The sequence below is a fragment of the Myotis myotis genome, unplaced genomic scaffold (genome assembly GCF_014108235.1).
Source record: "Myotis myotis isolate mMyoMyo1 unplaced genomic scaffold, mMyoMyo1.p scaffold_m19_p_5, whole genome shotgun sequence".
Classification (NCBI taxonomy): domain Eukaryota; kingdom Metazoa; phylum Chordata; class Mammalia; order Chiroptera; family Vespertilionidae; genus Myotis; species Myotis myotis.
This window is the reverse complement of record NW_023416357.1, coordinates 91,337,160-91,361,732: the sequence shown is the minus strand read 5'-3', so window position 1 is coordinate 91,361,732 and position 24,573 is coordinate 91,337,160. Positions and strand designations below refer to the sequence as shown.

The 24,573-nt window shown below is 43.2% G+C and overlaps 1 protein-coding gene across 11 annotated transcripts in view; it reads right to left on the bottom strand.

The window, feature by feature from the left end:
* Window positions 1–24,573, bottom strand: part of PDXDC1 (pyridoxal dependent decarboxylase domain containing 1) — a 52,219-nt gene that overhangs the window by 3,354 nt on the left and 24,292 nt on the right. For 9 of the 11 annotated variants that reach the window (XM_036308733.1, XM_036308725.1, XM_036308724.1 and 6 more), the window contains 14 exons: window positions 20,681–20,765; window positions 19,756–19,804; window positions 19,502–19,603; window positions 18,293–18,418; window positions 12,114–12,164; window positions 10,424–10,487; window positions 8,649–8,737; window positions 7,273–7,378; window positions 5,400–5,571; window positions 4,292–4,410; window positions 3,868–3,989; window positions 2,851–2,943; window positions 2,678–2,774; window positions 1,654–1,758 (listed from right to left, as the gene is read on the bottom strand). In XM_036308733.1, the coding sequence (XP_036164626.1) occupies window positions 1,654–1,758; window positions 2,678–2,774; window positions 2,851–2,943; window positions 3,868–3,989; window positions 4,292–4,410; window positions 5,400–5,571; window positions 7,273–7,378; window positions 8,649–8,737; window positions 10,424–10,487; window positions 12,114–12,164; window positions 18,293–18,418; window positions 19,502–19,603; window positions 19,756–19,804; window positions 20,681–20,765 (1,380 nt within the window). The remainder of the gene's footprint in view (window positions 1–1,653; window positions 1,759–2,677; window positions 2,775–2,850; window positions 2,944–3,867; window positions 3,990–4,291; window positions 4,411–5,399; window positions 5,572–7,272; window positions 7,379–8,648; window positions 8,738–10,423; window positions 10,488–12,113; window positions 12,165–18,292; window positions 18,419–19,501; window positions 19,604–19,755; window positions 19,805–20,680; window positions 20,766–24,573) is intronic. The other 2 variants (XM_036308730.1, XM_036308732.1) reach the window with 2 other exon arrangements.

Here is a 24,573-nt window from a genome sequence, read left to right as displayed (position 1 = left end):
GGTTAAACATGATGTCAGCTCTCAAGACCCTAACTTCCCCCTTGGGAGTGCTACAGAGGTATTCTTCCAAGGCTGAAGCCCAAGGCTACTGGAATGGTATTTAAAGGGGCAGCTGGGCCCTAACCGGTTTGGCTCAGTGGATAGAGCATCAGCCTGTGGACTGAAGGGTCCTAGGTTTGATTCCTACCAAGGGCACATGCCTGGGTTGCAGGCTTGATCCCCAGTAGGGGGCGTGCAGGAGGCAGCCAATCAATGATTCTCTCTCACCATTGATGTTTTCTATCTCCCTTTCTCTCTGAAATCAATAAAAATATATTAAAAATTAAAAACAAAAAAAGAGACAGCTGGTCTTAACTGAAGAGAAATGGAACTTTGGGTTAAAGACCATGGAAACAAAGGAGTGTAGGCAATACCAAATGGAAAATCATTAAATGATGCAAAAGTCTATTTTCCCAAGAGAAATGTAAACCATTTTCTTTTTTATTTTGAGAGAGGAAGGGGAAAGGAAAGAGAGACAGACACATCAATGTGAGAGTAGAATGTCAATCGGCTGCCTCCTGAACATGCCCCCTACTAGGCATCAAGCCTGCAACCAGGGCATGTGCCCTGACTGGGAATCGAACCAATAACCTTTTGGTGCACAGGACAATGCCCAACTGAGCCACACCAGCCAGGGCCAACCATTTTCTTTAATACTAATGAACTCAAACATCTATATATATAAAAGCCCAGTGACCGTTAGCGTGGAACGACCAGAACGACCGGTGGCTATGACGCATACTGTGGCAGCCAACCAGCCTGATCTGGGCCATGATCGGCCCCACCCCCGGCCAGCCCGGCCCCTGATCAGCCCCCAATATCCCAATTGGGGGCAGGGCCAGCTGCCAGCTGCCTAAGGCCCCTCCCCCCCGGCTGGCCCCCACCCCGATAGGCCCAACACCCCTAAATCACTGCCTGGCTCCCTGGTGCATGTACATTTAGTGCAAGCACAAGAAAATAATTATCAGTCCCTTCTGACCCAGACCAGAATCTCCCGAGGGCTCTGCTAATACTGCAGCCAAGGTGTGGAATTCTCCCTCCATTACCCGCTGCCCCAGGAGACCTTCCAAGTTAGCCAAAAAGGCGACCTCAGCATTAACGGGATGGTGGCCCTTTGCTGAGGAATGTAGAGAGGCTGGGTGGGGATTTTGTGAAATTGCAGTGCCTTGCAGATTAGGTGAGCTTTCAATCTTCCTTTAAATGGGGCGGTGAAGAGGACCTGCAGGCTGCCAGGAGCAACAGCGAAGGGTAGGCACATTCAAAAACAAAAACTTTTAAACAAACAGACATGAAGATCATATTGGGAAACTGAGGGTCGAGCCCCAGGAAGAACGCAAAAATCATTAAAGGGCCATCATCCATCTTGATATATGTTTGCAAACAACACATAAACAACTTCATCTCATGGCACGTGAAATGCAAAACAGTTCTGTTGTGGGTTTTCTTTTGGCCATCCTTAAAGTATAATTAGATCCAGCTGGGGGAAAGCTATAGCTTCCAGCATTAGACCCCTCGCCCCCAGCTGGCCCTGCCCCTGATCAGCCCCCATTTGGGCAGCCGGCCGGACCCCTCCCATGCACGAATTCATGCACCGGGCCTCTAGTGAAGATATACCTGGAAATCTGAGTTTAGTTCGAGTGCCTGAGGGGGTCTGAGGCGGTGTTACTCCTGTATCTTGTACTTTGTAGACATACGTGTGTTCTGTGGACTCCAGAGAGCCTGCCAGGGAAAGAAAGAGAGGGGTGGGTGGGTGGAAACTCCTGACACGGACTGCCTTGAGAGATGCTCCCATTCAGCCTTGTTCCCTACTGAGCTTCCTCCAGCCATGCAGCCTCACACAGACTAGTGGAGACTTGGGTACTCCTGAAACATGCCGGAACTGGAGAAAGCCACCTCACAGGTATGCTCAGGAGTCCCGGCCCTGCTGGAGTGTTTCATCCTTGTCTCTCCAGCTATCCTGTGTACACGTGAAGACAGCCAGCAGTGTGGCTGTCCTAAGCACGCCTGGAGAGCCAGGCCCAAGTGGGAAGCACCCTAACTTCCCCCTCCGAAGTGCTTTAGCAACAAGGAATGAATGCCTCTTTGCTAAAGGCTGAGGCATGGCAGGTTTTAAAAGTCAGATTATCTCTGGTTGTCATATCGCAGTGGAGTCATCATTTCCTGGGGAAGGTACACAGGAAGGGGCCCTGGTAGAACAGGAAAGGAGTCTTGTTGGATATCATCTCCCCCAAACCAGTTAATTCTTGCTGGTTGCCTAGTTTGAAATCAAATAGTCCAGTGCTACAGACCATGGTCTTCACTGGGCAAAGGCATTACTTTACTGGGCAAAACACTAATGAGGACTGCAATGTTCACACTGAAACCAAATGCCCAGACAGTCCCGAGGGCCTGAACAGCTGAGTGAACATGTTCTCACTGGATTCCAGGAAGAGAGATCTGCTGTGGGCAATGCGTATCTGCTTTGGGGCCATTTTAGCCAAGGGGTTAGGAGAGGGGAGAGGAGAAAGTCACAAGGGCAGGCACAGGACCCAGGATAAAGCATGGGACACACACAAGGCTTTTCGGCATGAGTGGGATCCAGGGCATTTGGTCCAAACTCTCCAGGTACAGAGATCCGAGAGGAGGCTGTTAGTCCTACCTGCTGTTAAGTTAAAAGTTCTTCCCTTCTGTGAAGGCTGGACTGGAGAAAACCAATTCAGCACGGATCCTACTACAGGGATCTGCCGTAACACTCCCTGCAAAACAGAACGTTGCTCAACATCACCACCCTGTCCAGTCCGGCTTCCAGCCTGAGCCACTCAGCAGACTCACCTCTTCCAGAAGGCGCTCCTCATTGGCCTTCTGCAGTTGAACCTGAGCTTCCTGAATTCCTTTCCGAACCACTTCTGTCATGTTTTCCAGAAGCTGTATTAAGACCAAGAAAGGCATTACTTGTCATCTAAACTTACTGCCTGGGGCCTAGAAGAACTATTAACACAGCACTGGGGACATTTTTCTAATGGAATTCTACAGTTTAAAAGGTCAGTGTAAAAATAAACAGAAAATCAAACAGAAGACGATAAAAGGCTCAAGGAGGTCTAGGCAGACAGACCTTGGTGACCAGCCTCATTAGCCAGGGAACAGAGAGGAGAAATAACTATCCTTGTGCTCTGAATGTCACATTATTAGAAAATAGACATGCGACTCCTCATTCATGGAAATGGAGTCAGAAGTGAGGTAGTCAGGTTTGGAAGAAACTGCAAAGTCCATTCAAGAATGAATCAAATGTCCTTCTCTTCCCCACCCTACCAAAAGTGACACGTGACACGTTTCTGTCTCCTCTCGGATCAATCTTGTTTTGGTCCCTTTTCTCTCCTTTTGAGTGATTTCTAGTGACTCAAATCTCTGGTTTGGAGAACCAACTTTAAGCCTCAGAGCCCGCTTTTCCATGCCAACTGGCCAGCAGGAGCAGGTCTGTTACTGGTGGGAAGTTCGTTATCAAACATCTGTCTCATTCAGCCTCAGGACCCAGCTACAACCAGGAAGTGATCCCTGACCTTGTCAGACAGTGAAAGTATCTTTCTGAATGCGCAGCTACCGCTAACTTCTATAGCGTTTACCACCTCACTTGGTTATATGTATATCTCTTCCCCACTGGCTTGTGAGTTCCCCAAAGGAAAGTACCATGTCAAATCCACTTGGCATTCCCAATGCCCGGAACAGTGGCTATTCATAGCAAACATTTAAAAACTTTTGGGGAAAGAATGAATGAACAGACATTTGTGACTCCAGCTAGTTGCCTGGGCAAAACCTAGAAAAGGAATGAGATTTTTCATTAGTCTTACAGACCCTTGAGTTTTCCTCAATTTCTCGCGCTGTGACTGCAATGGTCTCCACTAGTTCGGGAATATCTATGTCGTCACTCGCCATGCCAATGTAAATACAGCTCTTCATACTTTTATACTCAGGGCCTGTGGGAAGAAACAACAGACCAACTTGGTTACCTGTCATGAGTCAGACACCAACCCACTTCTCTGTACATTTGTGTTCTTCTCTGTACATGCAAAAGAACCTCCCTCTGGGGCGGGGAAAGTGGTTCTAACGAGGAGACGGGAAGCCTGGAGAGGCTGCGGAAGGGGAAAGGAGCTCGCTCACCCCTCAGGAAGAACTAAAACAATGCTTCCTCAACAAGATAAAGCCCATTTTCTCCTAATTAAGCCAGTTAAAAATGTCCTTGCAAAGTTAACAGTTGACTTATAAAAGCAGTAATTACCCATTTTAAATGTAAGGTCAGATTCTAGTTCGTTTAACTTTTTCAGGAGTCCAGCATGGATTTTTCCCCCTTCTGGATCCAATTTCAAACTGTTCTTATCGTCAGTAGCATGTTCATACCTGTAAACAACATCAAACGACAGTGTGTAAGTCTAGAACAACAAGCGTCTCTCAGACACTGGGGGAGTCTAAGCTACGGGAGGCGCCAAGAGCGCGGACTGAGGCAAAGGGACAAAGGAGCCACTCGGGTGTTTCAAGACCAAAACTTTCAAGGCTGTCTCACGGAAAGGCAAGTCTGTGAGGCCAGGAAGTTTACAGAGGCCAAGGTCTGAAGTCTCATCCTTTGTGATTAAAAAGGAGCTGTCCCTCATCCTGAAAGCAGTTGGAAAGCAGCCACAGGAAGGACAGCACACTGACTACAGGGGATGCAGGAGCTTGCTCCGCTGGGGAACCGGGCCCTTTTCCTCACACGCCGCGGACGGGAACCATCTGTCAGTTGTAGATCTGTATATGTGTCCTAGTGACGGGGAGTTGGCACAAAAGCACATACAGCAACTCCTACTGCACTGAGTGCAATGGGTGGGTCCCATCACCTGCTACCTGTGCTTTTGTAAGTGCCCAGAATTACTACTTTTTTATTAATTTACATACTGATTTGAGAGAGAGAGGGAAAGAGAAACATTGATTTGTTGCTCTACTTATTGATGCATTCATTGGTTGATCATTTTGTTGTTGTTAGTCCTCACCCAAGGATATTTTTCCATTTTTTAGAGAGTGGAAGGGAGGGAAAAGACAGAAAAAGAGGGAAATATTGATGTGACAGAGACACATCAATTGGTTTCCTCCCGTACCTGCAAGCTGGGGATTGAGCCTGTAACCGAGGTATGTACCCTTGACCAGAATTGAACCCGGGACCCTGCAGTCTGTGGGCCAACACTCTATCCCATGAGCCAAATCGGGCAGGACCAGAACCTTCTAAATGAATATTAGCTGTTTTTACTGTGACTACACATATTCATCTGAGATTTTTAGTTGGTTCATAAAATGACCCAGCATGGTCTTTATACAGCAAAGAGAAATTCACATCAGGCAACAAGCAGAAACCATACCTGACAACCCCTATTCCAGGCCAGTTAGGGTCATCAACGTGTAAGAGGCCTGCTGTTCTTGTCACTTCTTGCTTGAACTCTTCTCGCAGCTGTAGTGTACAGGTCAGGACCGGCAGCCTGCTTTCTATGCAGGCTACAAGCTGATCCACGTCCTCTCCCCGAGTTCCTAAAACTGAAAACATTCACGGAATGTTAGAGAAATGCTTAAGGAATAGCTAAAAATTAGAGGGCAGGGCTCCCACTTCCTTTACCAGAAAGGCCAACAGTTCTAGGTACATCCAATTAGCTGGAGCTGAGGAGCTAAAAAAATAAAAAGCTACTAAGCCTAGATATGGAAGAATCTGGTATTATATAGCCAGATCCTCCAGGTGCAGACAGTTTTTTCTTACAAATAGAATTAGCCCCTCCAATTGAATACACAATGAAACTCTAATGTAAAAATGAGATTCTTCCCACAGAAAGATTTTGCTTAAATCAAGTTATAAACATCCTATTGCAAGTAACAACAAAGAGGCAACCATACAGTTCTTTCTGTACATTAACATCTTGGAAGAAAGGTATTTTGGTGTGCTGGTGGCGGGAGGCAGGAAGGGCAGGGTGATGAAGACAGAACTAAAAGTCACTTCTGAAGATCAGAGCCTGAGAGGTCTCAGGGCTGCAGGGATCCAAGAGTCTTGGCACCATCATGGCTCCCTCACTTGTGTCGATTCGAACACTGCGCATGACCTCACTGAGCCGCAGTACATGCTGCCTCGGTGTCCTCAGCCTGCTTCTCCAGTGTCAGAGACCAAGCCTCGGGCTGGGTGAGGATGCTGGGCGGCAGGAGCAGAGACTCCTGGAGAATCCCGAGGCCACCAGCCATCTTCACAACAGCTTTTCTCTGCAGGACAGATGCCTAACTTCCCTACTTTGATGTTTTTGAGAAAATATCCCAAAATGTTGAGAACGTTTCATGAAAAACCATCAAACATTTTCTGAAAATGTCTAAATCATTTCAAAATAAAAGCACAACAAAAAATTTAATACATCTTTTTTCAGCTTATTTTTAAATGCCTACTATAATATGCTAAGCACTAAGGCATTTCACATACATGTTCTCATTTTAATATTCACACCATTACCATGAGGTAGTGGGAAATAGGCCTGGAGGTAAGTAACTTGCTCAAAGTCCCCACAGGTATGAAGTGGCCTATGGGAACAAATACCCAGGACTCTAACATCAGAGACCAGGTACTTTCAGCTGCATTCTTTCTTAAATGACTAAAAGTGGCTCTCAGCCTTTGCTGGCCTATGTGAATCACCAAGGGAACTTTTAAAAAATATATTTTATTGATTTTTTACAGAGAGGGAGAGGGATAGAGAGTTAGAAACACTGATGAGAGAGAAACATCAATCAGCTGCCTCCTGGGTGTGCCTGCAACCGAGGTACATGCCCTTGACTAGAATCAAACCTGGAACCTTTCAGTCTACAGGCCGACGCTCTATCCACTGAGCCAAACCGGTTAGGGCACTAAGGGAACCTTTAAAGATAAGATGCCCAGGCTCCACTCGAGACCAAGGAAATCAGCCGCTGGGAGTTTTCAAAGCTCCACAGGTGATTCTAATATACAGTCTGGACTGAGAACCACTGACAGAAAAGGGTCACAAGACATCAAAACACAGGAGTTCAAGTGACTTCAGAAGTCTCCGTTTTTGAGAAATTACACTGGAAGGCTAATTACCTAAATTTAACCCAAAAGAAAAGAAAAATCCTTTTCAAAGAGAACAGAATATCATAAGGGAAAGCTATAAAACCCCAGAGCCTGGACTTTCATAGACATGTCACTGTTGTTCCCCAGAACAAAAGTGAGGGCCATCCATGGAGACAAGTTACCTGCCGCTGTCGTCAAAGGGCTGAACCTCACACACACTCCCTCTGCTTCCAGATCCATGACGGTGAGGCCACTCACAGGCACCAGCTGTTTCAGCTGTTCTCCCAGCTGCAGGGAAAAGGGTAGAATGAACACACTTCTGCAAAGAGGGAATCAAGTGTCTTCAGACCTACCCTTGTCCATTCAGCCCCAGACTCAAGAAGCTCCTGGGGGGCTAGTTTCCTTTAATCTTTTTTTAAAAAAGGAAATCTTACCTTTTTTTAAAAAAAATAAAAGTTTTTACTGATTTAAGGGAGAGGGCAAGAGATAGAAACAGCAATAATGAGAGAGAATCATCAATTGGCTGCCTCTTGCACCCTCCCCCCCCCCCCCCCCCCCCCCCCCCCCAGGATCAAGCCCACAATCTGGGCATGTGCCCTCACTGGGAATCAAACCATGACATCCTGGTTCATAGGTCGACACTCAACCACTAAGCTACACCAGTTAAGCTCCTTTAATCTTTTGATTTTCTTTGAATGCTATCATAATTCCTTTTTAAAAACAGTAAATTTTACATCTATTCTTAATAAAAAAACCTAAGTTCATTGTAGAAAAATCTAAGAAATACAGGTAAACCAAGTGAATAAAATAAAAATTACGCACAATATACCACTGATGTCATGTGGCACGCCCACACTCTTTCTCCCTGTGTGTGTGTGTGTGTGTGTGTGTGTGCGCGTGCCTTATTGTTGTCATAAACCAGGAGTTGTAATCTTCATTACACTGGGTTGTAATCTTCATTTTTCATATAATTTATGACCATTTCCCTCCTTTCATAAACACCCAGACACATGGTTTAATCTGGCTCTTTTGAACGTCACTGTATTGACATACCATTACTTATTCACCAAATGCCCTAGGTTGGGCATGTCCAATGTTTTGCTAGGATTTATAATTCTGTGCTAAACATCCTTACATTGTTTAGAACATTCTTTAGACTGAGATCCTTGGAGGTACAATTTTAGTGTCAAAAGGCAGCCAGAGCACAATGCCTTTATTCATACTGCCAGCCTGCCCCGGCGGTGTTCAGGGGCCTCTGGCTTATGTGCTTTCTGGTATCACCACAGACCCTCACCAGAACCCCAAAGTGGCTGCACTGTAATCTACATTGTGCATGTTGTTTAACAGCAAAGAAATGGTCACATGAGGAAACTGAGGAAATATGCTGGGAAGACTTGCCGGAGCCAGGAGTATGGGAGGTAGTGATCTGATTAGGAACAGAACCCCAGGACCAAGCCCGCCTTCACAGGAGGCTCCCTCCCGTGGGTCTCATTTCCCAGACATGGCCATGTGTTATTCCAACCATCTGGGACGTAAAGCGCACAACTGCCATTCTTACCCAGCGATTTAGTGCATCACAGGAGTGTCCCTCCCGGCCGACTGTTGAAGGTGCCATGTTGGGTGCTGGGACAGTTTTAAGCACTGGATCTGAAACAAAAACAGAGGAAGGGATTCACTTCCCAGAAACACAGCAAACTAAATAAGGCAACCCTCCAACTTCATTTCATTTAGCTCCTAAGATTAACACACAAAACAGTCTCAAATAATATGGAAATCAAATGTGTATCTTACATGAATGGATGCACAAAATGTGGTGTATACAGACATGGACTATAATTCAGCCTTAGAAAGGAAGGAAATTCTGTCACATGCTCAGCATGGATGAACCTTGAGGACACTACTCTAAGTGAAATAAGCAGACCCAAAGGACAAGTACTGCATGCTTCTGCTTTTATGAGGCACCTGAAGATGTCAAATTAATAGAACCAGGAAGTTCAATGGTGTTTGCCAGGTGCTGGGAAGAGGAAGAAAATGGAGAGATGCTGTTTAATGGTTAGAGGGTCAGTTTTGCAAGATGAAAAAATTCTGGAGAGCTGCTGTACAACAATACAAATATATTTAATACTACTGAATTGTACCTGTAATGGTTAAGCTGACAAATTTTGTTTTTTAAGGCACAGTTTAAAAATAAATGTATCTTACTAAATTAAATGTTACTTTATTCATGAAAAATATAACCCTTGAATATAGTCACACAAATAGAGTTCTTTATTTAAGAAGTTTTCTATCAAGGGATTTCAAAAGGAAATCAAAGCATAACATTATAAATTATCAACTGAACACCGTGCGAGGTAAATCAGAGAAATCACCCAATAGCTGGGCTTCAAAACAGCATCAGCCTCTACTCGTCAAACAATCTGGATGACTACTCGCGCCAGGAGCTGGGTCAGGCCCAAGGGACGTAAGGCTGATAAGGTTTTCTTCATCTTGGAGTTTACATTCTACTTGAGGAAACAGACCATAAAGAAAGCAATGAAATCACTAATATTGCTGAGTGCCATGCAAGAAGGGGGGCTCGCACAGGCAGGGAAGGCCTCTCTGAGGGGGTGGACATTATGGAGACCTAAATGGAGAAGAAGCAGCCAGAAGATGAGGGGAAATGTGCTAGAGGTGGGGAGACAGCAGTGCAAAGATCTTACTCTAGTGAGCAGGAGGAAAAGTGGCCTAAGAGCAAGTCAGAAAGGGAAAGGCTAGAACTGCAGGCCTTACAAGACCTAGCACAGAGCCTGGACCTCATTCAACTGAAAGAGTAAGATCCCAGAGAGTGACGCGATGTGACTTCCACTTGTAATGCTCACTCGGACTGCCTTGTAGAGAATGGTCTGGAATGGGATGCAGGGAATGTGTCAAGTTGACAGATCAGTTGAGAGGGGATTGTGGCCATCCAGGTGAAAAATAACAGTGCCTTGGACTAGGCTGGTAGCACTTGGGACATTCTAAAAAAAAGAGATTCCTAGATCCAACCTACTAAATCAAAATATCTAGTAAGTAGGGCCCCAAACCTCTATTTTCAAGGGACTTTTTTTCATTTATTCCAGTACTAGTGCAGAGACTAGAATTTGGAAACCACTGGTTTACCATAGGAAATTACTGACAAAATGCTAAGGCATTTAGGTCTGGAATTCTTATGAAAATTATTATATTTTTCTGAAATGAGGACTGAAGATTTTAGTAATCAAAATATTTTGGACTATGTATTTTACTTGAAACAGTTTAAAATTAAAAGCCTTTAGACACAAACACAAAAGTAACACTCTTTTTAAAATCACCTACCTGAGCCTGGTAATTCCTGGAAAAATCTAAACACTACTACTGGAGAACTGAGCTCATCTTCCACCTGAAAAATAGAATCTGACATTACCCAGTAACATCACATTTCAAACACCTACAAAATGAAACAGAGTTTGAAAAACCAGCTAGAGATTTTATATTTTCTTAATAAACACTTAAGTTTAAAGGTTAATTTCAGTTGTTAGAGAAACAAAAATCAAGGGTTCAGTAAATAATTATAAGCTAGTTCTGAGAATACACTGCTGAATTACAGTAAGTGACACTGAAAAAAAATACAATAAGTGACACAGTTACACTGAAATTAAAGTAGAAGGAAATTTTAATGACAATGGGTAAATATAAGTCATTATAACATTAAAGATTAAAAAAAGGCAAGGAAAAAGTTGAACTAGAATCAGTGCTGAGAGAGCCAAAGCTTTTAAGAATCCAAAAATGATGCTAACTCAGTCAGGACTGACTGGAACTTTTTATACTCATAAAAAAAAGGAAAACAAGGACTTATCTTTTCAAACTCCCCGAACAGAATGCAAGTTCATGCTGGTAATGTAGATAACCACAGTCTAGAACTGAATCTATGTATTTTCTAAATCAGCGGTTGCCAAGTGGTGGTCCGCGGACCACTGGTGGTCCATGAGGTCTGAAAGGTTGGTGACTGCTGGTCTAAATCACTGAAATGGTACTTATAACAGATGAAAACATTCACTGCATTAAGATAAGCCAGTGCCAAGTTCATGTTCTCCCCTGAACAAATACACAGTTGGCCATCAGCTTCACTGTGGAATCAAGATACAAAGGGAGCTACAATGCCCTTGACAGACTGTGGTACTTTAGGAGGTGAGGGAGACAGAAACATGGGAAGAAAGATCTCTAGGCATTCAAAAATTCCAGTACTAGTCATAAAACCTATTTTCCAAAGCTCTGTGAATGATGTCTCATTCATAGGGCCATAACAGGAAATGATGACTTGGAAAGATGACAGGAAGTTGTCAGCCCAAGATTTTCTCTACTGACTTTTCAAAAGACTCCATGGATGTCATTCAGATCAAACATGATATATATTCAAATCTGCTAACTATTTATTAAGCCAATTCCTGTGTCTTCACATCTATTATTCCTTTAACTTTCATAAAAATAAATCCATTAATACTTTAAAGTTAGAGGGGCTTAATATTTAATAGGATGGATAAGCCCAATAAGGAAATAGGAAGAACAATGTCAAAATTCTACACCCATTCCCCCATCCTCAGGATAAGGCAGAGTGATTCGAGTGCTTTTTCTTTTTTTATTTCTTTGAGCTCAATGATCTTAAATGTCAGTGTGCATAAGAAATACTGTACAGGGTTATACAGTTGACCCTCCATACCTATGGGTTCCATATCCAAGGATTCAACTAACAGGGGATCAAAAATATTTGGGAGCCCAAATGGTGTGACTCAGTGGTTGAGTGTCGACCTATGAACCAGGAGGTCACAGTTTGACTCCTGATCAGGGCACAGGCCCGTGTTCTGGGCTCGATCCCCAGTAGGGGGTGTGCAGGAGGCAGCCAATCAATGATTCTCTCTCTTCATTGATGTTTCTATCTCTCTCTCCCTTCCTCTCTGAAATCAATTAATAATATGTATTTTTTTTTAAAGTTATTTACTTCAAAAACAGATCAAATTTTATACTATACCAAAATTTTGATGTGGTTCACTTTCTTCAAACTTTCTTGCAACCGTTGACTCTGTAAATAACAAAAACAAAAAAACAAAAAACACAAGTTATGTAATTTTATTATATTGACAAGAACATATTAAGAAGCAATTTTCATGAGTTCTTTGCAGGTATGCAAACAAGGATCTTGTGCAGATAAAGCCACCTGCATATAGGTGATTTCTAAATTCAGCTGACAATCTCTGCATTTCAACATCTGCAAATATTGCCTATTCTTTCAGTTTGAAATTATATTTAGTGGTTCTAGAAGAGCTTTTTCTGATGAGATATAAGTGAATTTTTCATGCTAGTAATTTAAGTCATTCATTCATTCAAAAACCACTACTGAGTGTAGGCAACAAAAGCAAAAATAAACAAGTGGGACTACATCAAACTAAAACGCTTCTGCAGAGCAAAGGAAACCAACAAAATGAAAAGGCAACCTACTGAAGGGGACAAAATATTTGTAAATCACTTATCTGGTAAGTGGTTAATGTTCAAAGTATATAATAAATTCACACAACCCAATAGCAACAAAACCAAACCAAAATCTGATTTTAAAAAATGGGCAGAAAATTTATACAGACTTTTTCCAAAGAAGACATAAAGATGGCCAACAGGCATGTCAAAAGATGTTCAACATCCCTAACCATTAGGGTAATGCAATGAGATACCACCTCACACCTGTCAGAATGGCTGTTATAAAAAAGACAAAAAAAAAAAAAAAAAAAAAAAAGAATGGCAGGTCGGTGTGGCTCAGTGGTTGCGCATTGATCTATGAACCAAGAGGTCATGGTTTGATTCCCAGTCTGGGCACATACCCAGTAGGGGGTAGTACAGGAGGCAGCCAATCAATGATTCTCTCTCTTCATTCATGTTTTTATCTCTCTCTCTCTCTCTCTCTCCCTTCCTCTCTGAAATCAATAAAAATTTTAAAAAGACAAAAAATATAACAAGTGTTGGCAAGCATGTGGAGAAAGGGGAAACCTTATGCACTGTTGATGGGAATGTAAATTGGTACAGCCACTATAGAAAACAGCATGGAGGTTCCTCAAAAATATTAAAAATAGCCCTGTGCTGTATGGCTCAGTGGTAGAGGGTTGCATGTTCGATCCCCAGCCCTGGACAGGGCACACTCAGGAGGCAACCAACCGAAGCGTCTCTCTCACATTGATGTTTCTTTCTCTCCCCACCCCTCTCTCCCTCCACTCTCTCTAAAAACCAAACAGAAAAATATCTTCAGGTGAGAATTAGACTAAAATTAGAAATAGAGCTGCCATATGACCCAGCAACTCCACTATTCTACTTCTGGATATTTATCTGAAGAAAACAAAAATACTAATTCAAAAAGATATAAGCACCCCATCTATAATAATAAAAGCGTAATATGCTAGTTAGACCAGAAGTCCTTCCAGATATCCTTCTGGATCACCTTCCAGGTGAAGCCAGGGCTGCGAGGGAAGCCCGGGTCCCAGCTGCCAGAGGGAAGCCAGTGCCGGCAGCTGGGGGAAGGAAGGCCTACTCTTGCACGAATTTCATGCATCGGGCCTCTAGTGTTTATATAATAGCCAAGATATGGAAACAACCCCAAGTATATATTTAAAATAAAGACTTACTTTTATTTTATTTTTTATTATTATTATTTTTTAATCCTCACCTGAGGATATTTTCCCCATTGATTTTTTTTAGAGAGAGAGGGAGGGAGAGAGAGGGAAGGAGGGAGGGGAGGACGGAGTGAAGGGGGAGAGAGAAGAGAGAGAGAAGTAGCAATATGAGAGACACACATTGACTTGCTGCCTCCCAAATGCACCCCAACCAGGGCCAGAGATTGAGCCTGCAACTGAGGCACATGCCCTTAACCAGGAATTGAACCCGAGACTCTTTGGTCTGTGGGCTGACGTTCTAACCACCGGCCATGGCCAAAGATTTACTTTTAAACCTATTATAACTTACTATGTGATTAGGCACTACTGTAAGAGCTTTATATGCATCAACTCATTAAGTCCTCCTAACAAGCCTTTGTTATATCATTATCCCTGTTTACAGGTAAGAAAACAGATATAGAGAGGTGATGTCATGCTTTTAGACTTAGGCAGGACTCAGCTCTCAAACTGCATAAATATGACTTTTTTTGCTTTCTAAACCATAGCATCGATAATAATAAAAGGGTAATATGCTTATTAGACTGGATGTCTTCCGGACATCATCCTGGACAACCTTCCTGACAAAGACGGGCCCTGAGGGAAGCAGCCCGGGTTCCAGGTGTCTGACAGCGGCCAGAGGAGAGAAGCAGCCTGGGTCCCGGGTACCTGTCAGCGGCCTGAGGAGGGAAGCCCGGATGCCAGAGGGAAGCTGGTGCTGGCAGCCAGGGGAAGGAAGGCCTACTCTTGCACGAATTTTCATGCATCGGGCCTCGAGTCTTACCAAATAATAGACAAACATGCAAATTGACCGTACCTTCGCTATGCCCAAGCCACACCCACCAGCCATGCCCACCAACCGATTCAGAGATATGCACATTAACCCAACAAAGATGGCGGAGGCCAGAGCCGGGATACTTGCATGGCAGCCACAGCTACCATGCAAGCATCCCGGCTCTGGCTGCTCCAGGCCTATTGGAGACGCAGAAGTCGGGGGAGACAGAGAAGTCCCGCTCCAGCGCCTGAGGCTGGCTGCGGCCTGGGAGACGAAGAAGCCACCTACCCCATGATCCCAGTCTGCAGCCGGCTGGAGAAGCTGCCTACCCTGTGATCCCAGTCTGCAGCCGGCCGGAGAAGCCGCCTGCCCGTGATCTCAGGCCGCAGCAGGCCGGAGAAGCCGCCTGCCCGTGATCCCAGGCCTCCGCAGACCGGAGAAGCCGCCTGCCCATGATCCCAGGCCTCAGCAGACCGGAGAAGCCGCCTGCCCGTGATCCCAGGCCTCCGCAGACCGGAGAAGCCGCCTGCCCGTGATCTCAGGCCTCCTCAGGCCGGAGAAGCCACCTGCCCCGTGATCTCAGGCCTCAGCAGGCCGGAGAAGCCGCCTGCCCCGTGATCTCAGGCCGCAGCAGGCCAGAGAAGCCGCCTGCCCCACATCCGCTCGCCCCATGTACTTGGGAAGACTGAGAAGCCGGGCCCCAGCGCCTGAGGCTGGTTGCAGCCTAGGAGACAAAGAAGCCGCCTGACCCCCGATCCCAGGCTGCAGCCAGCCGGAGAAGCTGCCCACACTGCATCACAGGGGACACGGAGAAGCCGCCCACCTTTGGTCCAGGCGCCAGCGCCTGCAGCTGGCTGTGGCCCAGGAGACGGACAAGCCACCCGCCCCGAGGTCCCAGGCTGCAGCCACCCAGAGAAGCTGCCAGCCCTGTGGTCCAGGGCGCCAGCACCTGTGTCCCGGGAAACAGGTTCCCTCTTCCCCTACTGCAGTCATTACTTCAATATTCCCCTTCTGAATTTCTCTCCTGTGCCGCAACCCAACTCCACTTTTCATCGGAAGGATACGGAACAGAACAGTGTTAAAAGCTTACATTTTTAAGCCAGTAAGGTTGGTACTTAAACATATAAATGGAAAACTAGAGTCCTTAAGGTAACAAAGGCTGCAAAGGGAGGGCGACAGGGATAGGGCATGACATATTATATCCAGCAATCCACATGGGGACTGAAAATTTTGCAATGATGACAATTAGTGAAGATATGAATCAACTAACATAGTTGACAGGGACAATTCTTCCATCTTTGAAAATATCTACATCAAATCTGTTTAAATAGATTTTCATCTGCATAATCTAACACATTCTGACAAGACCACCACCACCAATGTGGTCAGTGTTGTGCTGATAAATGTTTAACAGTTGGCTCTCAATCAAAGAAAACAAAACTCTGATTTATACTGTCGGCCAATTTCTGTGGCATAAATTCTCCATCCAAGGCTGATTTCAGCTGCTAATTTGATGCCACTAAATACAGAGCTGAGGAGAAACATGCAGTAATACACTATTATATTCTATCAGAAAGACCCAAAAGATATAAATAATGTCAAGAGTCAGAACAGTAAAGTGTAGTAAATAATTGAGGAGTGATGAATTTAGAGTATGTATTTCCTTTGGTTTTAATGTAATTTATTCACTTTTAAGATTATATAACTTAATTTTTAATAATGAATATGTTTAACAACCAGCTTACAAAATTCCTGAAAATTTGTGAGCCAGTAAGAGCAGGCTCTAGCACAATACTGAGTGGAGTGTAATGGTTAAATGCCAAGGCTCATGGATTTGAAATGAGACTCAGCCACTTTTGGATTTTACTGGTCAAGTTACCTGATCTCTCTATACCTCAGTGTTCTCATCTGTGTCATTATAGTACCTACTGTATAGAGTTGTTGCAAAGATAAAATGAAATCTGTGTATGACACAGCATAGTACCTGAAACAATAATTCACTCAATTTGTTATAATCTGTTACTGCCTCAAAACGTTGTTGACAAAATTACTCATGCTGAAAGAACGAAATTTTATTGATGAGAAAAATGCCTTATTTTGTGATCTACACGGATACAGTCAATTTTACTCCCTAGGCAGTAGATGGTAATCTACTACTAGAAACTGCAAGGGGAAAAATGACCTCAGTCAACATGATTGAGGCAATGTATTATTAGCTGGATCATAAAGCAGAGGATGCCATACATTCTGGGATACATCTGCAGTAAGAGGCTTCACCTCAGGTATTAATTCTGATCAACTAAGCATCAGACTTAAGATGAATGGTGAGAAGGATTCTGAGGCTGCTTCTAGACTTAGCAGGAATAGAGCTTTAATACGTAAGCAACAGTTACTATGGTTAATGATGGCAAGAAAAAATACACCATGACCTAATCTAATAAAAGAGAAACATGCAAATCCCCCGAGGGCTCCCAGGCTGCCAGAGGGATGTCTGACTGCCGGGGAGCGGGCCTAAACCAGCAGGTGGTCATCCCCTGAGGGGTCCCAGACTGCGAGAGGGCACAGGCCGGGCTGAGGGACCCTCCCCCAGTGCACAAATTTTTGTGCACCGGGCCTCTAGTACTATATAATAAAAGCCTAACATGCTAAGTGTCTGATTGACCAGCTGGCCTTTCAACCAATCAAAGTGTAATATACTAGAGATATGCTAAAGGCTATTCAACCGCTCGCTATGACGTGCACCAGGCACCAGGGGGCAGACGCTCTGACTGGTAGGTTGATTTGCTGCTGGGTTCTGGCTGATTGGGACTGGGTGAGACGGGCCGCACACACCCTGGAGCCCTCCTGCAGTCCCTCCCTGGCTGGCCAACCTTCTGAGTCGCTCCCTGGCTCCAATTATTCACCAGTGGGATCCCTCGGCCTGGCCTACATCCTCTCACAATCCGGGACCCCTCGGGGGATATCGGAGAGCCAGTTTCGGCCTGATCCCGCAGGCCAAGCTGAAGGACCTCACTGGTGCATGAATTCATGCACTGGGCCTCTAGTAATTATTTTTCAAAATGAGAACATTTCAAAGAGAAACAGAATTAAAATTGTCCCTCAAAGTCTTGCTATTAGAGAACTAAAGCCAGCTGATGTTAAAAATGTGCATGCCATCCATAATCAACTTTAACCATCATATTCCTTTACCCTCAAGGATCAGTCAGTCAAGTGGAACATTTATGCCCCTTTCTGCATCCTTCACCACTCTGTGGTTGTCCTCTTATGACTTCTTTCCTCATCCTACGCTGACAACAGCATTCATTTTTAAAAAAATATATTTTCACTGAATTCAGAGAGGAAGGGAGAGGGAGAAATAGAAACATCAATGATGAGAGAGAATCATTGATTGGCTGCCTCTTGCACGCCCCCTACTGGGGATTGAGTCCACAATCTGGGCATGTGCCCTCAACTGGACTCAAACCCGGGACCCTTCAGTCTACAGGCTGAAGCTCTATCCACTGAGCCAAACCGGCTAGGGCGACAATAGCATTCATTTTAACAAAGATGCTGGGACAATCTCAGCAGTCTCTCCCAAAACTCTGAACAAGAAGCATACATGCAGAGCTATTAATCCACTTGCTTATGAAACAGGAAATCCAGACAAGGTACTGGATGGAGAGCAAATGACTGAAGTATTTTTCTGACTCTGCTTTGCCATGGAGTATTATTTGTGACTCATTTAAACTTCAGATTTCTACTCACCAGTTGGCAGGCATGCTTAATCCTCTCCACAATCCCATCAAGTCCCAAGTACTGTAAAGACAACCACAGTGGCAGGGCACGGAGTTTGTCCGCTGGTTTATTTGATGTGAGACCGGCAACTAAAGTCTAAAAAAGCCAATATGAGTTTTTAATCAAAGTCAATGAAAGCATATAACAGAATTAACTAGTTACCATTTACTAGGCACTTAGTATGTGTCAGATGCTATACCAGGCACTTGGCATGCATTATTCATTTAATCATCCAACAACTCTATAAAGTAACTATTCTAGACAACTTAACTCAGAAACCTTGCTTTGCCTGAGGTTTCATGTCTAAGATGTGACAAAGCCAGGATGAGGATCTAAATGAGTCATATCCCTTAGCCACTCAAGAGGCAACCCCTTCCAAGGTTGTTCTGATCATCCTCAAATACTTGGTCATTATCAATTGGGCAAGACATCAACTGTTGTAGCAAGAATCACTTAAAGCTTGTTTTGCATGAGCCTATCACTAACTGATCACTACCAGGACCATTCATCTACTTTGTTACAACCTTCTAGACAAGGTGGGCTAAGCGCTTTCACCACTCCGAGAGGAATGCCACTTCTGGGAACCTATTCTAAGGAAATAATTTGAAACATAGAAAGATGCTCATTATTTCAGTAACAAAAATTTGAAAACATCCTAAAAGTTCACAATTGGAGAACAATTAAATAGATCGTGGTATTGGAGTAATAGAATATGATGTAGTCATAAAACATCATGTGTTCTTCATATACACAGGGAAGTATGGGAAGAATAAGTAGAAAAAATACACGTGGTACAGTTTCACTTCTGTTAATAATAGTTTTTTGAAAGGGAAAAATCACAGAAGTGCCCTAACCGGTTTGGCTCAGTGGATAGAGCGTCAGCCTGTGGACTCAAGGGTCCCAGGTTCGATTCTGGTCAAGGGCATGTACCTTAGTTGTGGGCACATCCCCAGTGGGGAGTGTGCAGGAGGCAGCTGATCGATGTTTCTCTCTCATCGATGTTTCTAACTCTCTATCCCTATCCCTTCCTCTCTGTAAAAATCAATAAAATATATTTTAAAAAAAAGTCACAGAAGTGACATTAAGGGAACTTTTCACTATTTCCATTGTTTTTCTGTGTTTTTGCCCCCAGAACCAGTAATGACTACGAGCACTCCCTGCCAGTCAGAGTAAGCTTACCAAGGCAGGATCATCATGTTTGTAAAGAGTGACTGCAGGAACCGCTGGCAAACCCAGCCACGGGCCTGGAGTCAATGTCATGCTATCACATTTGGTTGCAGCCTACCAAAGAGAGAACAGCTTTTTGTTAGACTATTAGAATACACGACACCCAACACCCTCCTCCATTCATAAAAACCACGAAAAGCCCCCAGGAATTAAAAGATTTAAAATTCCTTCTTTAAAATACAGTATTTGGTAAATCAACAACATACCAGCACTGATGAGGAGACATAACCTAGAGCCAATGTTGCCAGATTCACACTGGAAGAAAAAAATACTAATCTAAGAACGAATTATTTACTGCTGCTTATTCTAAGTATGTATTTAAAAAAGAGAGAGAGAGAGACTCTGCTATCTTTCAGCTGTGTTATTAGCGTTTATAACAGCAACAGAAAATGTGGTACATGCACATTTTAGGAATACCTTGAAAATGCATTTTAATAAAAATACAGTTCAGGGATATTTCCTACTTATTTGGTGTGATGGGTCTCGTATCTCACAGCCATTATTTTCCGGTCATCTTTCCCAGAGGGATACAATAAAGAAGAAACCTACCGTGCATGATGTGCTGGATATGGACTACTTTGGTTGCCCTGCATCCTCTCCCCGCTCTTAGCAGCCCTCCAATGACTTTCTGGGAAATCACACCAATCTCCTTTATTGGACCACCGCTTTGGGCAGAGGAGACACCACCACCGGCTCCAGAGGTGGGCAAATAACCTAAACTACATTTCCCTGGCTACAGCGATTGGTATGATATTTTTCCTGGGGCTTCTGACCCACTGGACACAAACTGGAAATAAGGCTGGAGTTGCTGCAGCTACTTTGGACCATAACAGGAAAGTCTATCTATACATGGAGCCAACACAGAGGATATTAAACCAAGTGACTGATGGTGGTGTTGGGGGGTGGGGGGGAGAGGAGAATGACACACTGACTCCTGATTGATGTTGTGCCCGAAGCCAATTCCTAACACTGTTTGTTGTTAGTTATGTGAACCAATAATCTCTTCTCACTTAAGCCAATTTGGGTTTTCTTGTTATTTGCAACCCAAAGAGGTCTTAGTGATAAATGCCATGACAAAGTGAGAGCACTGTGGGCAGGCCACTCATGGAGCCAATCCCACCTTCCACTCACCCCTCCACATGAAGCCATATGCCATACTGCTCACAGAGTTCTTTCAAACGCCCAATCTTATCTGTGTGTCCTACCGCTGCAGTTCCTAGGATAAAGCACACACAAAAAGATACTAAAAGGAACAAATATTTTCTGAGTCTTTAAAGCATGATTAAAACTTTTATATACATTATCTCCCTGCGACTGAACTAAGATTGTATCTCTTTTATTAAGATTTGGCTCAGTGGCCCTAACCAGTTTGGCTCAGTGGATAGAGCCTCAGCCTGCGGACTGAAGGATCCCAGGTTCGATTCCGGTCAAGGGCATGTACCTTGATTGCAGGCACATCCCTGGTGGGGGGTGTGCAGGAGGCAGCTGATCGATGTTTCTCATCGATGTTTCTAACTCTCTATCCCTTTCCCTTCCTCTATTAAAAAAACACACAAAAGATTTGGCTCAGTGGATAGAGTGTCAGCCTGCAGACTGAAGGATCCAGGGTTCCGGTCAAAGGCACATGCCGGGGTTGCGGGCTTGATCCCCAGTAGGGGATCTCATCGTTGATGTTTCTATCTCTCTATCCCTCTCCCTTCCTCTGTGAAATCAATAAAAATATTTATTTTTAAAAAAGATCTTCTTTGTGGATTGGCTTAAAATCAACTTTTGCCAATTGATGATTCAAGTTTTGAAGAGTGTGTATTCTCCATTATATGTATCTATAAAAAAGCTTGTAAATTGTGTTATTTAAATCCCCTCTATACTTATTTTCTATGTATTTGATTTGTTGTTACATGAGAAATATATTGAAGTCTCCTACCAAGATTGTGAGCTTGTCAATTTATACTTGTATTCTATCAATTTTTCCTTTAGTCTGCCTTTATATAGTTCAAAGTTATGTTCATAAGCGTTCATAACTGTTATCTCTTAAATAACATGAATTACAATTAATATGAAGTCTATTTTATCTCACACTAACACTGCTTAAGTACTTTTGTTCTGTTAGCATTTGCCCCAGGGAGTCTGTTCTACCCTAACTTTTTAAAAAAATCTTTATTGTTCAGATTATTACAGATGTTCCTCTTTTTTCCCCCATAGCTCCCCACCACCCGGTTCCCACCCCACCCCAGGCCTTCACTGCTCCACTGTCCTCGTCCACAGGTGTAAGCTTTGCCCAATCTCTTCCCGCACCCCCTCTACCCCTTCTTCCCGAGAAATGTCCTCTGCTCCCTTTCTCTGCCCCTGATTCTATTACATTCACCAGTTTGTTCTGTTCATCAGATTTTTTATTCTACCCTAACTTTTTGTCACTTTCTGGGTTATATTTAGGTGTATCCTTTTATGAAAAAAAAATACATAAATGAATTTGAGATGTTTTCAACCGTTCTTTGTTTTAATATAGAACATGTATTTTGAAGTCAGTTTGAACATATTACACACTTTATTTAACCCATCCCCTTGGTAATTCGTTTACACTATAGCAGATCCTTCTTCTCAGAGTCAAGTATTCTCCCAACTATCTTAAATTTCCAGTTAGCAGAATCCCACCTAGTAAGATTTCAAACTCTCACCAACTGCCTCAAGTGATGCAAGTGGTTCTTGTGCAGGGTTTATGCTAGGAAAAGGGCTGAAAACTGTTTTCCCTACATACAGGACTGTCTCAATTTAAAAAAAAAATCTTGACATATTTGTTTAGTTGAAACAAGAACAAAGGCCAATGCATGGCCTGTGTCCCATGACCCATCGAAACATAAAGCACAGTGCTGTTTTAGTGACTTGACCACATTCAGATTCTCTTTTCAAGTTTCTGGCAGCGTCTGCTGGCTCACCCCTGCAATGTGTAATCATACTGGTAAGTCACTCAGACATGTGTCAACTGTAGCCTCTCCCATCTATCAAATGATTGAATATGGGCAGGTTTGTTCCTTTTTAAAGATATGACATGCTAAATCAGGCAGGAAGTGGTGGTTTTCCTACTAACAATAAGGCAGATATGCATTTTTCTGATTATTATTTTAAAAATATATATATTTTATTTATTTTTAACAGAGAGGAAGGGAGAGGGATAGGGAGTTAGAAACATCAATGAGGGAGAAACATCGACCAGCTGCCTCCTGCACACTCCTTACTGGGGATATGCCCACAACCAAGGTACATGCCCTTGACTGGAATTGAACCTGGGACCCTTCAGTCCACAGGCCGACGCTCTATCCACTGACCCAAACCGGTTAGGGCTTATTATTATTTTTTAAATACAGTTGGCTGTCTGTGTCTGCACCCACAGATTCAATCAACTGTGACTTTAAAATATTTGGAAAAAAAATCTCAGAGAGTTCCAAAAAGCAAAAGTTGAATCTGCCACACACTAAGCACTGTGCTAAATGCACACAAATGAAGTGATATGGAGGCATATCCTGCTGCAGCCTGTATGTTATATGACTTTATACAGGGACTTGAGCACCTGTGGATTTTGGTGTCCAAGGGGAGTGGGGGCCTTTAACCTATCCCCTGTAGCCAAGGGGCAACTCTAATTAGCTTTACTGATTGAAGTATAACTTGCATGCAATAAAATCCATTCATTTAAGTGTACGGTTCAATGAATTTTGCCAAATGTATCCCGTGTGTAACCACCAACACAATCAAGGTAGAGAATATTTCCATCACCCCAAAAGCTCCTTCCACGCCCCCTCACTCCTGAGGTGTCACTCTTTTCTTCGCTCCCCACTGGCCACAGTCCTGATCTGTTTTCTGTCACTGTACTTTTGTCCTTTTTTTAGAATTTCATATCAATCATATGCTATGTAACTTCTGTCTGGCCTTCTGCAGTTAGCATGCTTTTGAAATTCATCCCTGTTGTGTATATTAGTACTATTCCTACATAGTGCTTAGCAGCCCACAAGATGGATACAACTTGTTATCCATTCACGAGGTAAAGGACACCTGGTTTGTTTCCAGTTATGAGTATTGCATACAATTCTTTGTGTGGACATATGTGTTCTTTTCTCTTTGAAAAAATACCTACAAATGGGACTAATGGGTCATATGCTAATTTTATGTTTAATCTTTTGAGGAACTGCCAAACTGTTTTCCAGAGGAGCTGTAACATTATTTGCTCCCTACCAGCCGTGTATGAGTTCCGGGTGCTTTGTATTCTCACCAGCATTTGGCACGGTATTTTTTTTCTCTTTCTCTCCATTCTAGCAAATATGTAATAGTAGCTCACTGTGGTTTTAATTTGCATTTCACTAATAACTAATGATGTTAAGCATCTTTTAAGTGATTACACATTCATATATTTTCTTTGGTGAAGTGTCTATTCAAATCTCTTGTTCATTTAAAAAATATTATTTGTCTCCCTAATACTAAATGGTAGAACTTCTTTATGTATTTTGATAAAGTCCTTGGTCAAAAAAATGTTTTGCAAATATTTCTCCCAAGTCTGTAACTTGCCTTTCATTTTCTTAACAGGTAGGGTATCTTGAGCAGCATAAGCCTTTAATCTGTGAAAAAGTCCAATTTATGGTTCATGCCTTTTGTGTCCTAAGATATCTTTGCCTAATACAAGATCACAAAGATCTTCTATATTTTCCTCAAGAAGTTTTAGTGTTGTGGCTCATATGTCTAGGTCTAGGAACCATTTATAATTAATTTTTGTATACAGAGTGAGGTAAGGATTGAGGTTCAATCTTTTCTCCACATGGATATCCAATTGTTCCAAAACCACTGGTGGAAAAGACTATCCTTTCTCCCTTGAATAACCTTGGCATCTTTATAAAAACAATCAAGTGATCATATACATGTGAGTCTATTCTCTTCAATTAATCACTCTCTCTTTATTAGGGGTAGCTTTATAGTAAGTCTAAAAGTCAGATAGGGTAAGTCTTCCAATTTTGTTCTTTTCAAAATTATTTTGGCTATTC